Source organism: Cryptosporidium muris, genomic scaffold (assembly GCF_000006515.1).
Source record: "Cryptosporidium muris RN66 scf_1106632373461 genomic scaffold, whole genome shotgun sequence".
Taxonomy (NCBI): Eukaryota; Apicomplexa; class Conoidasida; order Eucoccidiorida; family Cryptosporidiidae; genus Cryptosporidium; species Cryptosporidium muris.
In genome coordinates this window covers 34467-50253 of record NW_002196576.1, presented here as the reverse complement: position 1 = coordinate 50253, position 15787 = coordinate 34467, and the positions used below count along the sequence as shown (strand labels likewise).

Here is a 15787-nt window from a genome sequence, read left to right as displayed (position 1 = left end):
ATGAGTGATAGAAAGTCGGGGAGTTTGTCAAGTAACAGGAGATTACAAAGAACAATGAGTTCATTTAGAAATAACCAAGACTGTGGCCTTATTAATAATGATTTCGCCTCTTTTGAGTTAAATTCTAATGACTTATATAGATCTGATAATGCTCATTGTTCTGTATCAAATTCATTGTCTTCAATTACTGATACAAGAAATCGCGACTATATACCAGAAGAGTTTAACAGCTTTGGTATGGGAAAGAACAATAGCCATAATGGACTTGGCGTAGGACATGTCAAATCTAGTATAGCTCAAGATATTTCTAATGGAGATAACATTTTTCATTCTTCAGGAAGTGGTTCACTATTGTGGGATAGACAATCTGATATTCCTCTAGTACTTGAACAATTTAGTTCGAAATCTGCATTTGAAATACACGAAGATCAGGATCCACGACCTAAATCAATGAACTATAGTGTTGATAACTTAGGTGATAGGAGCTTGTGCTCATGGGATTACTCAAATTATACCTCAGGTTCGCTTTTCAGTAGTTACCCAGCTGATAGGAATATATCTCTGGAACCTAGGGTATACAAAGATAAATTTGACTATGGAGTACATAATTGGATGGAAAATAATGACAATTCCAGCAATGAAGATACTAAGAATAAGGATTCAGCATTCTACTGGAGTAACGGTAATCACCAAATAGAACAATCTTATGAGATTAGGGGAATTGGAAGATTAACTCAAAGGGAATATGAAGATAGTTCTAGAGAGATACGTATTAGGAATGAGGCATATATGAGTGGAAATCAATACTTTAGGCAACGGAATTACAATATTGTACATGGTTGTGACTATGACAAGACTAACACAAAGGGAACCAAATATTCCGGTGATAAACTGTCAAGCACAGCTTTCACTGAGGATAATTTGAAATCTAGAAATATAGGTGATATGGCTACTTCACCTTTAAATGACTACTCAGTTTTTAATAGAAATAGGTTCTATATGTCTGAAGCAGAAAGAGATCTAAACGCTCAAGGATTTATTAGTGATATGACTCCTTTGGGGAGTAATACCCCTATAACACGACAATTACAAATGAGTGGATTTAATAGAGATTTGTATTCACAATTCAATTACTTTACTAATGATGAATATATAAAAATTAACCAGTTCAATAGTAGGTCTGTGTTTGCTGATAGTCCCCAGAGCAGTAGTACTTCGGATGCAATTTTGAATATACAAAGAGATGGCTTTGGTTCAAACATCAACAATAAAACAATAATACAACAGGGTGAAATGAACAACTTTACTAAAAAAAGTGGAGTTGGCAATTTTAGTGTGGATAATATTGCAACTTTAGATAATAATAAAAGTATTTATCCACTTATGGGTCACTTTCCACTTAAAAGTGCACTACCTACAGGTGAATATCTCAGCGATTATATTAATCACTACCAACAACCTTCAACAATAAATAAGGGGAATAATGTTAATTTCCAACATTATGCTCCTCACTGGAGAAGTGTTGATATAGAGGCTAATGACAGTTTTAACAAAAATAAGCGCAATTTAGCTTTTACGTGCAAAGGAAGTGAGCAGACATCTATAAGTATTCAAAATTCTAAAATATTACTACCAATAAAGGTATCTTCTAGGGGGTCCAGCAATTCTAGGTTTCCACCTCCACCACCTCCAGTACCTTCAGTAGGAATGTGGAGATCTCAATTTAATAATACATCCTTATACTCAAATGCTGCAACATGTAAGAACTTACCAGTGAGTAGCTTGCAACAGTTCAGACAGCAACAATCTGCATATTATTCAAATTCTCTATCTGTAAGCAATACTCACAAAAAAAATCCTAATTCTATGAAAATTGGATATCAGTGTAGCACTAATTATTCATTAAATTCGAAACAAAACTCTTCTACAATACCTCTTCCTTTACCAGAGATATACAATAAAATAGAACTCAATAGCAGTGTTTCACCTAAAATAGCTAAGAAACGTAGTAATTCCAATCAATCACAGAATTTGCGAAAAGATGGGGTCTTACCAAATGACAATTCGGTATCAGCGAATAAAGTAGGGGGGCTGAATGGCAACAGGAGTATAGTATCCCCTACTGCAGTGTCAATTAATAATGGTCTGAATTTACCTAAAGTCTTACCATCTGGAGATGATAGCAATTTAATTTTGTCCCAATCAACTACTCCCTCTACAATTGCTGCATTGTGGGCTAAAGCTATGAGTAAAACGGGTGGGCGCAATAGTTTCAACAATAGATTTCAGAAGAGCAACTCGGGATCTAGTGCTTTTAATACTGAGAATAATGAGACTGGTGCATACGAGACAGAGATCATAACATGTGCAAGATATTCTTCCTTTTTGCGAAATAATTCAGGTAGGCTGCACTGGCTTAGAGTAATGTATCACTACTTAGACACTGTTGAAATTAGTGAGATTCGAAACCAAAATAGAGGGAATAAAGCTATTCGAATGGTCGCAATGGATGATATTGCGATTGAAGCTATTTCTAGGTCTTTTGATCCTTCTGAATGCGCCTATTGGTCAGAACCTGAAAATGGGGCTTTTGCTCACAAAAATATCAGATTGGCTTTAGCACACAAGGTAGGTCATCGTACTGTGGCAAATCCACAAAATTATGTGACGCAAATCTTAACTGCCTCTTTAGATCGTGCTGTTTCTACATTGTTAAATACATTGAGGGCTATTGATGATAGAGTTAGGTGGATGTCTAGTGGCGTTAGTAGTAAAGGTGGAACGATTCCTGGAGGTGCTTCTAGTATAAATAATAAAATAATAGGAGGTGATACCATAGCAGAAAACACATCCAGACAACATTCTGCTAGAGGACTTTCATTTGGTGGTGAATCTGCTAGTGTTAATCATGGCAATAACACAAATAGTGCCTTTCCAGGCAGAGTCTTCACTGTTGGAGTAAGAGAAGCTATGAGGTGTCTACGACATAAGAAATTACAGGCACTAATTGTTGCACCCGATATTGAAGGTGGTGATATTGAAGGAGGATTAAGACATCATGTTATACATATACTTATGCAAGCCCAAGAATTTAATATCCCCGTTATTTTTGCCCTAAATAGACATAGAATTGGACGAGCAATGGGTAAACACATGAGGATGAGTGTATTGGGCTTATTATCAACTCGTGGTGTTGAGAGACAGTTCCAAACAGTGGCACATACTGCGAAGGTATTGCAAAGGTTGTATAATTTCTGTATAGAGCATGGTTTGCAACCTAATGAAGACACATTTAAGAAACTTTCAATATCAATTAACAACTACTCCAACTGATAGTATATAAGATATATTATTAAGATAATACTAAACTAAACCAAGCCATTTTTCTTACAAGTGGATATTTCCCAATAAATACCACTTTGATCTTGTTAGATAGCTAGATGGGTTTCTATATTAAGTATCTGGGATTTGGAAGTGATTATTTAATATTAATTTATTTTTGCTCATTATCTTCTTTATTGCATTATTTAGAGGGGATAATGTAGATTGAATTAGTCAGATTAGGAACTTTCCTCTTTTGCACATTTCGTGCATTTTGCAAGTGTTTCAATATTTTTGGGGTTTAGGGAATATATTCTTTCAATTGTTCAACCAATTGAAGTGGGTACTACTTTCGTCTTATTCTTTGGAGTTAAGTAAATAATGTCCATGTCATTCATTTTTTACTTCGACAATAAATAAGTTAAGGAATAGTCTGTTTGCTTGAACCTTAATTCTTTCGAAAGTGTAAGTGGTGTGGGTTTTAAGTTTTTGTAGCTATTACACAATTAAAGTTCCTCTTGAAGTGAATTTAGTGCACAATTCTGGGGGAACTCATTGAGAGGAAATGTAGATTACATGTGATTTGCTCAGATAGTGAAATTCCCTATAATAGGTTTAACTTTTATGTAAGTACTAAAAATTGCAAACTAATATGTAGCTACTATATCTAGTGTGTACTTTTGTTATATACTATGTATTAACAATACTACTAAATATTCCGAATTGAGAAACTGCTCTATGAGACTGCAAAATTAGGGCTTGTTGCTGAATTTCTTGGTCAATTGCCCCAATAGAATCCTTAGGTAGATTTCTTAGGTCATTTGCAAGCTGAGAGGAGTTTTCTGATGAAACTACATACACATTTAGTTGTAGTGAAAAAGGCTCTAATGGTTCAATACTTTTACCAAAGTATAACCTTGCTATTTGAGAGTTAGAGATATCTTCTTCAGCTAGAAACTCTGGACTAATAATATTGTAATTATTTGCAGTGCAATCTAAAGTACAGTTCCCACTACGTAATTCTTTTTTGGGAGCATCAAGCAAGTTGAATTTGTGCTCCTCACTACATTCATTTTCAGAGTCATGTAGATCTGCGGAGACATTGTCAGTTGTATATAAAACCATATTTCCATCCTCAGGGTTACTTATGCCATATTTTGAATATTTTGTGTTGATTGCTCGTTTTGTTTTAGAGTCCAGAGTATTTACTAAAGAAGAGTCTACTAAATTTGATCTATCTGTGAACTTTGTGGTATCCAGATCATCTTCTTTATCCTGAGATTTTGTTAGCATTTGAAATAAAACAGCTTCTCCAGGTGTCATTATAGCAATGTCATCTGTTGTAACCTCAATTATTCTATCAGTATGTAACTGTTCAGCTGATTTATTAATTTCACTACTTCCTCGATTAACATCCCTATTTATTTGTATTGACTGCTCCTCATTACTTACTGGATTGTTTATACATTGCTCTTGAATACAATAATTGCATATCCTTGAGGTAGCAAACTCTTTATATAAGGTAGCCTTACTAATAAATTTGTTTCCACATATGATTAGATATTCTAAAATAGATGGAGGTATCTTACTCACAGGAGTTCGTGAAAGTATATGGAAGGCATATGTAGGTAAGTTTTTAATTAAGCTATTTGATGGGATCAGTCTAGATACTACATGTGTATCAACCAAATAACTAGGTAATACTCCAATAGCCATATTCTGCTCCATTTGTTCATATAGCCTAAATCGTAGTGATGAAAATAGTAATGCAATATTTGGTAGAATAACTATTTCTAATGGTCTTGCTCTCTTACTATCTGGAGATATCATAATACAGTCAGTATTGTTATATATAGAAGATACTTTGTCAAAACAGCTCCCTCCCGAATAAGTACGGCTTATAATATGTAGAAGAATTATTGCAATGACAATTGATTCACATTTAAGTGTAGGTTGATCTGTATCATCTATTCCTATTCCAATATCAATATTATTTGAGCTAATATTTTGTTTATTAGGTAAATCCATTCCATTGCAATTTTCTATATCTTTCTTCATTAATTTGTCATTAAATATATCTGTACCTTCATTTATTGCTGAGCTGCACTGTATATTGGTCCAATACAAGTCTATTAAGTTAGAAACATCTTCCAAAATCTTTCCATAACCACTAGTTGCCCCATTGTATAACCTTCCATTAATATATAAAACATCTCGTTCAATATCCTTGGAGTCTTGTGCTATATCTGGACATACTGAACTATGCGAAAAATTAAAACTATCATTTCCAAAGTAATCAACTGCAAACATTGGTTGATCGATAGCTGTACTTTTGTATAAAGAGTTCAGATGTATAACTCTGGTAGAACATGTCTCTTTGCAAGTCATAGAGGGATATTCCAATAACTTCAAGTCATTTATCTGACTAAAGACATTTATACATGTACTTAAGTCGTAAACTTCTGAAAAGCACAAAAATGGAAGCTGTTTCATTAACATTCTATATTCCTCATAGTTGAGAGAAGTGGAGGGCCATTTATAAATCTTTGGATTTGGGAATGTAGGTATATCTTCATTATCATTACGTTCATTTTTACAGTTACTTGTTTTCAGTATTTCAGGCATTGTAAATGCCGTACAGTTCAGTGATTCACTATATGATTGCAATCTAGACAAAATAATAGGATTTAGTAAAGATGCTAGCTGAGAACATAATCTTAATCTCAGTTCTTCTAGGCTAAGCATATCTTCTACAATTTCTTGGATAATTTTCAGATGAATTGAGTGGGCTGTGAGCAAACCAGAAAACATCCCTAAATTATCAAATAGCTTTGCAGCTTCCAGTTCCCTAAAAAATTCCATTAGTAATGCAGCATTGTTCAAGTCTATTTGTTGAGAGTTAATATTGTTGAATGCTAGACCAGCCCCTGTATAGTTATAGCTAGAATTTGGTAACATTGACTTTGATGTACAGATCATAGAATATGATCCACAAAGAGATCCCCCATTATCATGACTAGAGACATGATTAGTACCTATTTCTTGAAAATTGCCATCCTTTATTGTAGATAATGCTGGTGTCTCATGGTGGTAGGTGGTTGTATTAGGATAAGTAAATAATTCACCTACATCTGATTCAGCTCGGCTGAATTCCAAATCAGAAACAGGTGTACTGGAACCTTGGAGAATTTTAGTTGTTTGTTTTATTCCATTTGTACTTTTACCAAGGTAGATAATATCTGGTTGTATGAGTAGAGCTGTTTTTAAGATTCGTAGATTCGATTCCAGTGATGATTCACCAATTCTTATATAAGTTTCGGAATTTTCTGAAACTGAAAAAAGAGAGATAAGGTTTTTAAGATCATCATCAAGTGTATAGTATCCTGCTACTTTTGTTGAAGTTGACTTGTACGGTAGACTTATATCAAGCAGTGGGTCTTGCCACTCTTCATCTAATTGCAGAAGTCTTTCTGATTGACTAGTCATTAAATAAGTACAAGCTTTGAAAGAAGTGCCTGATAATTTCGGTTAAACAAATGGAAAGTAGGATTTGGCTACTTGCAAAACAAGCAATTCCTTGCACTTAGAGTACTAAATAAGCGGTTAGTACTTTTTATCTTAGCACGAAGTTAGGATTTGAGATATACTCATCTAAAGAACTAAGTTTGTAATTATATACTTACTGGGATATACAGACTAAAGATTGAAGTCTCCACTAAAGTATGTCAAACTAAACTGAAATGAGCTCGAACTAATTATAGTGAGTATTCTATATGTTCTACAAAGTAAGATCTTAGATCATTTACCTGTATAGAGTAGGAATTTTCCGAAGACTACTGAAATGTAATGTTGACTTAGTTTTTATTAAAGTATAATGAAAAAAGTTGTCACAAATTATAAAGTAGTTACCCTCATTTTCCTTCTCTGAGACAATTAGAAAATGCGCGACATTAATGTTACTAAAGAATTTCTTGAACTTTAGAGTAAGATGACGGAGTTAAATCCTCTTGCAATTTTAACTAAACTAGATAGTTCAGGCTGTACACTGAATACTTTGACACTTTCCCAGGAGTTTAATTGTGATCATGAGAGAATTATTGGTATAATTAAGAGTTTAGAATCACGTGAAATGGTGAAGTCAAAGATATATTCAACAATGACTGTTCATTTAACTGAGGAAGGTCTTGAATACTTAAGAAATGGAACTCCGGAGTATCAGCTTATCCAATTTCTTTTATCAAGAGACAATTTTTCAGCAAATGTTGGCGAACTACCATCACATATACCTTCCAAAATTTTGAAGATTGGATTATCTAAATGTTTACATCAAGGATTTGTAACTTTGGATAAAGTAAATAACCTTGTGAAGATTGTTAACAAAGACATTGACCTTTTGAGGACAGATAAAATAAGGGAGCACTTGAAGGAAGTTAGCTTATATGGTAAGAATGAGAATTATTTTAAAAAAAGTGAGGATATTCTTTTAGAACTTAAAAAACGTAAATTAATAAATATACATAAGAAGACATTTTTTTTAATAGAAAAAGGGACGAATTTCTCTACAATAATTAAGTCTGAAATTACTGATATTACTCAAGATATAATTCTTGACAAATCTTGGGAGGGTAGTGACTTCAAGCCATATAATTTTTTTGCAAAGGGTAAACGTCTAATTCGTAGTCACATACATCCGTTGACAAGGTCCTTACTCAAATTTAAACGTATTCTTTTGCACATGGGGTTTGAAGAAATGCCAACTAATAGATGGGTTGAGAGCTCTTTTTGGAATTTTGATGCTCTTTTTCAGCCACAGCAGCACCCCGCAAGGGATTCTAATGACACATTCTTTTTAAATAAACCCAGTACATTTAGAATGAATTTAGAGCTTGATGAAGTGCATATTAATAGGGTTAGAGATATTCATCAAATTGGAGGATATGGATCTGTTGGTTTAGGTTATAATTGGGATATCGAAGAGGCCAGCAAGAATATTTTGAGAACTCATACAACTGCTATATCTGCGAGGATGATTTATTACTTAGCCAAATTATATAGTAATGATCAGGGTGATTGGTCACTTACAAATTTTAAAAGAAAGGCATTATTTTCAATAGATCGTGTATTCAGGAATGAGTCTATAGATTCTACTCATCTAGCTGAATTTCACCAGGTTGAAGGGTTAATTATAGATAGAAATTTATGCTTAGGTGATTTACTTGGTACCTTTTCTACATTTTATGAGAAAATCGGAATATCTAAATTGAAATTTAAACCTACCTTTAATCCATACACTGAACCTTCAATGGAAGTATTTGGATATCATGAGATTTTGAAGAAGTGGATTGAAATAGGTAACTCTGGAATGTTTAGACCAGAAGTATTGAGATCCCTTGGACTACCTGAAGGCATAGTAGTTATTGCATGGGGATTATCACTTGAACGCCCAACAATGATTCATTATAATATCCCTAATATTAGAGATCTTTTTAGTTATAGAGCAAATATCTTCACATAAAATATTGTAATTTAAATAGATTTTTGTTTGATATTCTGGGTAGTGGGAGCATGCAAGAGGAGTAGACTTGGCTATTTAACAAATTCTATATATAAATGCAGTTAATTACTAAAGCCCTAAATCTAAAGGCGTGTATGGTGTAACGGCTAGCATCTCAGTTTTCCGAACTGATGGCCCGGGTTCGACTCCCGGTGCACGCACTTTTTAGTTTCATGAGTTAATTTGGAGTCAATATTGTAATGCAAGATTTTCCCTATTGTTATTTATTTATTCACTGCTGGTGGATTTCCAAGTTCTAATCTACATATATATCTTTTATTATAGCTTTTACTAAAAAAAATATTCATATATCTTGATTAGATGGGGTGTTCCAACAATTCGTATTTTAGAGTGTTGAAAACTAGGCGGGCATGTAGAGGAGCTTTTTAGGACGCTTCGTATTCAACAGAGCTGCGGTTGACTTTGCTATTCAACAAAGGCTAGGTGGGAACCCCGTGAATCATAATATTAAGAACTATATTAGGAACTTGTAGTTAATTATACTACTAGGGCACAATATGCGTGCTGCATGGGGTGCACTGAAAGAAGCAGTACAGGAACTAAACGAAGTTCTTTTAGAAGATGAAACTAATGTGAACGATGAAGACTTGTCTAAGTTGAGAGAAAATATGGCATTTAAGCATACTACAAATAACCTTAAAGATACCAGGTTAGCAGTAAACAATGATTACTCCACAACTTTGCTAGATGATAGTGTAATATTGGAGCACGAGAGCTGTTTACCAAGTGAGGTAACAATGGAGTCTAGACTTGAAACTACTTTTACAACTATAAAACACAATTCAGAATGCGCGGATAGAATTGACTTGGTTTCAGATAAGCATAGTAGACAAATAGAAGAGGATACCCAGCTTTTCACCATCAACAAGTACCAGGAGGAAGATTTAAGTCCTGAGATATACCAATGTGATAAATCAGTTGCAGACGACAAATTGTCCACATCTGAATCTACCAAACTTAATATTAAATCTGATACTTTTGTAGCATATAATCCTACTTTCATACGGCAGCTTAATCAGATTCTCCAGGTAGAGGTCAATGACCTTCAAGATCTGTCTAATACTCTCCTAGGGCACTATGGAGACTGGTTGGGAATAAAAAATCAATTAATTGGGGAGAAGGAATTAATATTAGATAAATTACCTGATCATCTTCAGCTATATTTGCAAGATGTTATACTTAAGAAAGATGCTCCATTTTCTCTAGAAATGACTGTGTTACTGGGGGAATGCCTAATATATCTTGTAAACTATTTGAAAAATCTTGATACATCTAAATCTGAAATGAATGAGTTTTCTAAAGAAGAAACAAAAGTTGAGTTATCTGACTTTTTCGCAAGTATAGTCAAAGAAAATGAAGACTTGAAAACAGAAAATATGAGGCTCTTAACTATAAATCAAGATTACATTACTGAATTGGAGAGATTGAATGGGATTGACAGTGAAGCAACTGAACTAAGGCAGACAGTTAAAGATATGACTACTGCACTTGAACAGACTAAAGTAGAGATCACAACACTTAGAAACTATGCTAATAGCTTGACAAGTATTGTTGAATGTTTTCAAACTGAAGAAGAAGAAACTAATGCTAGACATCAAATGGAATTAGAAAATGTCAGAGAAGAGGCACGCCGTTTAAAAGATCAAATACAGCTTCTAAATACATGTGAATCTGAAGTTAGAGATATGAAGAGAGTTGTTAGCAAATTATCTAATGAAAAACAGTCACTTGAAAAACAAATACAGGACTTACATGTAAACAATCAAAATTTATTGGAAAATATGGAAAGAACACTGATACAAATGCATGATCTAAAACAAGATTTGAAATTTAACTTTGTTGACAAGCGTCTTGTCATACAACTTATTGAAAAGCATAATGAAAAGGGAGTAAAGATAAAATATAGAGACGATATATTTTGTATATTGTGTGATATTATTGGAATTAGCAAGAAAGATAGAGAACGCTTAAATATTCTCCCAAATGGAAATTTAGACTCCACCAAGAATCCTTCACTTAGAAATACCGAGAAATCTTCACTAAAAGGTCTTTCGGAGCTCTTTTTTGATTTCCTAGACTCAGAAGTCACCGACAACAAGCCATGAAAATCTGTTGATGCTTGCAGCATAGCTAAGCCTCAGTCCTATTTATAAAAAAACTTATTTTGTTTTTATATCCTAGTAATTATTAATCGAATTTTTACATTAATTCAAATATTAAAATGGAATGAATCTAAGTACAAAATTTGATCACTTACCTCACCTTTGATACTTCAAGTTATCAATATATTTGAAAATAAATTAGATATCGATTAAATTTCATGCTAGTATTCAAACTAAAAGTTGCCAAATTATATTTATATTTCATGGATACTACTGCAACTCATACCTGCATTTTCGTTTATGTGACATACAGCATCTATATAATAGTATTAAGGGAAAATATTACTATTAATTGGTTGTAAACCAACATACTAATTAGATTCAGGAGCAGTATACTGTAAATTGTTAAATAAAGCTGGTTATCGCAAAGTCTATAACTATTATAGTGTTGTATATATAACTGAGGTTTCAGAAGTAATAATCTTTAATAAAAGTTGAATTCGGAAATATTAATGAGGAATTGATAAAAAGCTGAGTGTACCGAAAAGAAATAAACTCATCAGTAATGAAGTGTTATGGTAAAATTTACTAAAATTGATGAATTTTTTATATTATGGACTTACATTAAAAGGTAGTGTTGTATCATAGCTATCCAATATATCCACTTTATAATACCAAATTTAAGTGGATATAGGAAAGGTAATATGTAGTTTTACTTAATATTCCATTAACAATACAGCGAAGAATAAATTAGATTAAAAGATTTAGTTATAAATATTTATAATTTTGAAGATAACTAATATAAATCTAGTTCCATTTACAAAAGGTTAATCACTTAAGTATATTGTAAGAATGTTAAACAATGCTGTATATTCCATTGAAAAGTGTGAAGTATTTTTAAATAGAAGCAGTAGAAGAATTGTATGAAATTAGTTACTTTAGGAAACTCACTATATAAAAAAAGAAACTCTTCTATATTATAGATCATAGCTACTCAAGTCACTGAAATGTTAGATAAGCAGTTTACTTAATAACAACAAATTTTATTGGGAATGAGTTGAAAGTCGAAGTGAAACTTATATATGAAATAGAAACAATGGATACATCAAGAAAATCACCTTATATTGAAAATTTGATATAAGAAGAGTATAACTGAGTACCAATAGTGATGGGACTAAGCCCTTGCTTAACATTTGATAAATATGGAAATTTAATGAAATTCGGGTCAATTCAAGATAACTTGAGGTTATAAAAAAACATAGAGATAGAAATGAAATTTCAATACTCGAAAGTAGATCTTTAGAAATGGATCTAATAATATTTTTCCAAAGAAAGTTGTAGTGTCATTGTTTTACATTTAGGTTGTACGTCTATAAGGAACTATCAAAGAAAAATTGATATTGTTATTGAATGATATTTTAGACGAAAATAATGTAAAATTTATTGATAAAATATCTATTGATACTATATTTTCCCAATTATACTAGTTTTGCATTTGGGAAGTAAATTTTGATGTTCATTTTACAAGCTATTATTCTTGCAATTTTCACTGCCAATTAGTCATTATTGGATGTTAAGGATGTATTGAAAGTGTAAATTATATCTGCGTATATATTTTAGAATAATAATTAATGATTAATCTATTATATTTATAATATTACTAAGTACCTATGGAATTTGTGAATGTTATAGTCCTTATAAAATAAGAAGTGTTTGATACAAAGTACTGAAATATAATTGGAATAATCGGGACTAACAGTAACCAGTAGTACTTGATAGTGATATTAATGTCAAAAATTAACAGCTATTAGTCAATATTTCATCTTTGAATATAAATTCCTGCCAAGTCACTTTAACATGTTAGGGATTTAAGTTCAAGTGGTGTTATTGGTAAAACTGAAATAGTGAATTTACTAGATTACTACATTAAAGGCAAAAAGTAACGTTAGCTACTTTTATAGGAGATAAAATGGAATTTATATGTATCATTGAATTATTTATGAAAAATAAAATACAAAATTTATTTATAATGAAATTAATAATAATAGGGATAACTGTAAGAATTCGAAGTCTATATACAATAATTCCTTCCCTAGTTATTCAAATGTTCCTTATTATAAAAAAAGTCACTCCTCATTTTAACTTAAAATTGAAATAAAGATAAGTAGGAACTTCAGCATTTACTGTTTTTAACGAATTTGTAAACTGCTAAATCAGCATATATCTAGAAAAGAGTTATGATACTCGCTCCAAAAAGAAGATCTGAGTTTGTATACTTACCCACTGAAAGGATTGTTGATCTCTAATTGTTTGTATTGCTTCATCATTACTAAGTTTAGCTCTGAAACTTGGACTTTGCAAGGCTTTTAAAAGTCTCAAACAATGTGGATAACTAATAAACAATTATTTGATTGTAGAAATTAGATGTGTAGAGAGCTAGATAATACAAATATAAAATGAACATTGAACTTACGACAAATAACTTGAATATGGTGGGTTACACCAATATAATAAATATTTCAGATATCTTATAAATGATGGATCTTTATAATAACCCTCTTTCTCTAACCCTAAACAAATAGCATTATAAATATTTTTTAAAATTAAACATCTGCCAATTGTCTTGTACTTACATTGTAGATAATCCGGATTTGATAAACACTGGACAAATTCTAATTCTAGTACAAAACGTTTACGATCAGCTTCATCCATTTAACTAAAAGGAACTTTAACAACAATAATTCTTATACACCAGGATAACCCGGTAGCGGGTTGGTTGTACTAATATTTTTAGATGCATCAATTTGCTTTGGCATTGTTTGGACTTATTTGTATAATTCCTATAAGCTCACTACATAGAAGTTACAGAAGCAGTAAAAGACAAGTAATCTGATAATCTATTTTGGTAATGATATAAGCTCATACCAAATACTTCACTTTGTCTTTTTTTTTTCTCTTTACAGTGGATAAAGTATACTAAAATTAGCTAACAAGTTATTACTCTAAACAGAACTTTGAAATAAGAAAAGATATCTTGAAATTTATGAAAAAAAATTCAATATTTTTTATTATATTTGTATTATATTGGGGAAATACTCAGGCCTACATTTATTTCTGGAGATCAGACTATGATGTAAATGTATCATTTATTCACTCAAGGACAAATGCATGGGATATTGTTTACAATAACTACGAAACATTCAGTACAATGTCTACAAATACACTATCTAGATTAGGAACATCTCCATCTACTGTAGGAAGTTCGCTACTGTACCCAAAAAAAGTGAGGCCTGTAGGAACATTTCCACTGCAAATCAGTCAAACAATGCTTATTCTATTAACTATATCTGTAATTTTGAGTATCATAGTTGGAATTATGTGCTGCTACTATTTAGTATCTCAAAAGGATGATTTTTCAAAAGTGCCAAATGGATATCTCAAATTTGTAGGTGAAAACCGTCCAAACTCGTTTGAAAATGTGTACAAACAAGATGCTAATATGAGACACTACTTACTGGGGAACACTAGTATATAGAGTTTATATTGGAGAATAAGATTTAGAGATTTAATATAGTATATACATTATTAGATATACTAGATATATTAGTTATGCAATTTAGCATAATAAATCAAATTTAGTCATTTATTGGAAAGAAGGCTCTCTCATTATTTCCATTACAAATATTTGTAAAGGAGTTAAGTTGATAGTCATCATTACTACTTGAATCTTCAGATGTTAATAATGGAAATATTGTTGAATCAGTAGTGAATACATTTGACTCAGAAATTGTGGTTGAAATACACGGCAATATATGCTGTCCTTTCAAGTATGAATCACAATATTCGCTACAGCATCCCTCTCTTCCTTTGGAAAAATTGTGGTCAGTTTCATCTTTCTTTAAATAGACATTTATGTCTGGGTTTTGCCACAAGTGATCTACAGTAGAATCATCAAATGTGGTTACACTATTATGGATATGATTGATATGATGTTTATAAAAATACCACAAATTTCGTTGAAATAAAATAAATTTATATATATCATCAAGTAAATCTGGGTACAAAAGTAGTCTTTCATCGTCTATTCTTACTTTAAAATTACAGTTATTGGATATACAGCAATTGTCAATTTTTAGCGAGTCATTTGTAATTCCAAGTGGTTGCAGAAACAACATAACCCAGTGGTCTATACTATCTACTGAGGGAATAACGACATAAAGCACTTCATTTTTCTCGTCCCATTCAAGTTTAAAATTTTTATATGAGTAACTTTTTTCATATCTAGTAGTCGCAAATCCCACTTTATCCACTTCTTTATCTACATCTCCAACATAATGTGCTAAGCAGTTCTGAAAACCAGAGTTATAGTGAAAATTATACATATCTGTAAAGCTATATCTTTCCTTCAGTTCAGGCTCATATTCTTTGCTAGTGAGATGGTTATCTGCATAGTTTTGTTCTTCCAAAATAACCGCATCTGGAAAGTATACTTCAATATTAACAAGATCATTCTCCATTATTAGAAGTATTTACAATATCGGCAATTTAGCTCGATTTTATCACAGTTGTGATAGCTTAATTTAATACTTCCCAAATACACCTTCATTCAAGTCTGCTATAGGAACTACTTTGTAGCATTTCCAGATCTAAAATTTACCCGAGACATGGATGCTGCATCCACAAGGATTGCGTAAGAAGTTTTGCTATCTGAAGAAATAGTAGATAACGACAATAAATAGAAATATAGGTAATTAAAATAAATTAATTCGTTATTACTAGAAGTATATAA

At 31.9% G+C, this 15787-nt stretch overlaps 7 protein-coding genes and 1 non-coding gene across 8 annotated transcripts, besides 7 other annotated features; 5 read left to right on the top strand and 3 right to left on the bottom strand.

Moving 5' to 3' along the window:
- Window positions 1-3333, top strand: CMU_000230 (ribosomal protein L7Ae domain-containing protein; the record flags this gene model as incomplete). The annotated part of the gene is made up of 1 exon (XM_002141466.1): window positions 1-3333. One exon carries the CDS (start codon window positions 1-3, stop codon window positions 3331-3333), a length of 3333 nt encoding a protein of 1110 aa, XP_002141502.1.
- Window positions 3334-3477: 144 nt separating this feature from the next.
- Window positions 3478-3501: a sequence feature (AT_rich).
- Window positions 3502-4011: 510 nt separating this feature from the next.
- Window positions 4012-6807, bottom strand: CMU_000220 (uncharacterized protein; the record flags this gene model as incomplete). Its single annotated transcript, XM_002141465.1, has 1 exon — window positions 4012-6807. One exon carries the CDS (start codon window positions 6805-6807, stop codon window positions 4012-4014), a length of 2796 nt encoding a protein of 931 aa, XP_002141501.1.
- Window positions 6808-7309: 502 nt separating this feature from the next.
- On the top strand, window positions 7310-8880 carry CMU_000210 (phenylalanyl-tRNA synthetase, alpha subunit family protein; the record flags this gene model as incomplete). The annotated part of the gene is made up of 1 exon (XM_002141464.1): window positions 7310-8880. One exon carries the CDS (start codon window positions 7310-7312, stop codon window positions 8834-8836), a length of 1527 nt encoding a protein of 508 aa, XP_002141500.1. The 3' UTR covers window positions 8837-8880.
- Window positions 8881-8964: 84 nt separating this feature from the next.
- On the top strand, window positions 8965-9036 carry CMU_000200. Its single transcript has one exon. It is a non-coding gene; the product is annotated as a tRNA-Gly (tRNA).
- A 357-nt stretch (window positions 9037-9393) lies between these two features.
- CMU_000190 (uncharacterized protein) lies at window positions 9394-11001 on the top strand (the record flags this gene model as incomplete). The annotated part of the gene is made up of 1 exon (XM_002141463.1): window positions 9394-11001. The coding sequence occupies one exon, from the start codon at window positions 9394-9396 to the stop codon at window positions 10999-11001; it is 1608 nt and encodes a 535-aa protein (XP_002141499.1).
- A 741-nt stretch (window positions 11002-11742) lies between these two features.
- Window positions 11743-11786: a sequence feature (AT_rich).
- Window positions 11787-12606: 820 nt separating this feature from the next.
- Window positions 12607-12658: a sequence feature (AT_rich).
- Window positions 12659-12989: 331 nt separating this feature from the next.
- Window positions 12990-13045: a sequence feature (AT_rich).
- A 188-nt stretch (window positions 13046-13233) lies between these two features.
- On the bottom strand, window positions 13234-13710 carry CMU_000180 (SOH1 family protein; the record flags this gene model as incomplete). The annotated part of the gene is made up of 3 exons (XM_002141462.1): window positions 13234-13390; window positions 13472-13568; window positions 13632-13710. The coding sequence occupies 3 exons, from the start codon at window positions 13708-13710 to the stop codon at window positions 13234-13236; spliced, it is 333 nt and encodes a 110-aa protein (XP_002141498.1).
- Window positions 13582-13606: a sequence feature (AT_rich).
- Window positions 13711-14035: 325 nt separating the features above from the next.
- Window positions 14036-14084: a sequence feature (AT_rich).
- Window positions 14042-14533, top strand: CMU_000170 (uncharacterized protein; the record flags this gene model as incomplete). Its single annotated transcript, XM_002141461.1, has 1 exon — window positions 14042-14533. The coding sequence occupies one exon, from the start codon at window positions 14042-14044 to the stop codon at window positions 14531-14533; it is 492 nt and encodes a 163-aa protein (XP_002141497.1).
- A 100-nt stretch (window positions 14534-14633) lies between these two features.
- Window positions 14634-15515, bottom strand: CMU_000160 (uncharacterized protein; the record flags this gene model as incomplete). Its single annotated transcript, XM_002141460.1, has 1 exon — window positions 14634-15515. The coding sequence occupies one exon, from the start codon at window positions 15513-15515 to the stop codon at window positions 14634-14636; it is 882 nt and encodes a 293-aa protein (XP_002141496.1).
- Window positions 15018-15040: a sequence feature (AT_rich).
- Window positions 15516-15787: the final 272 nt, after the last annotated feature.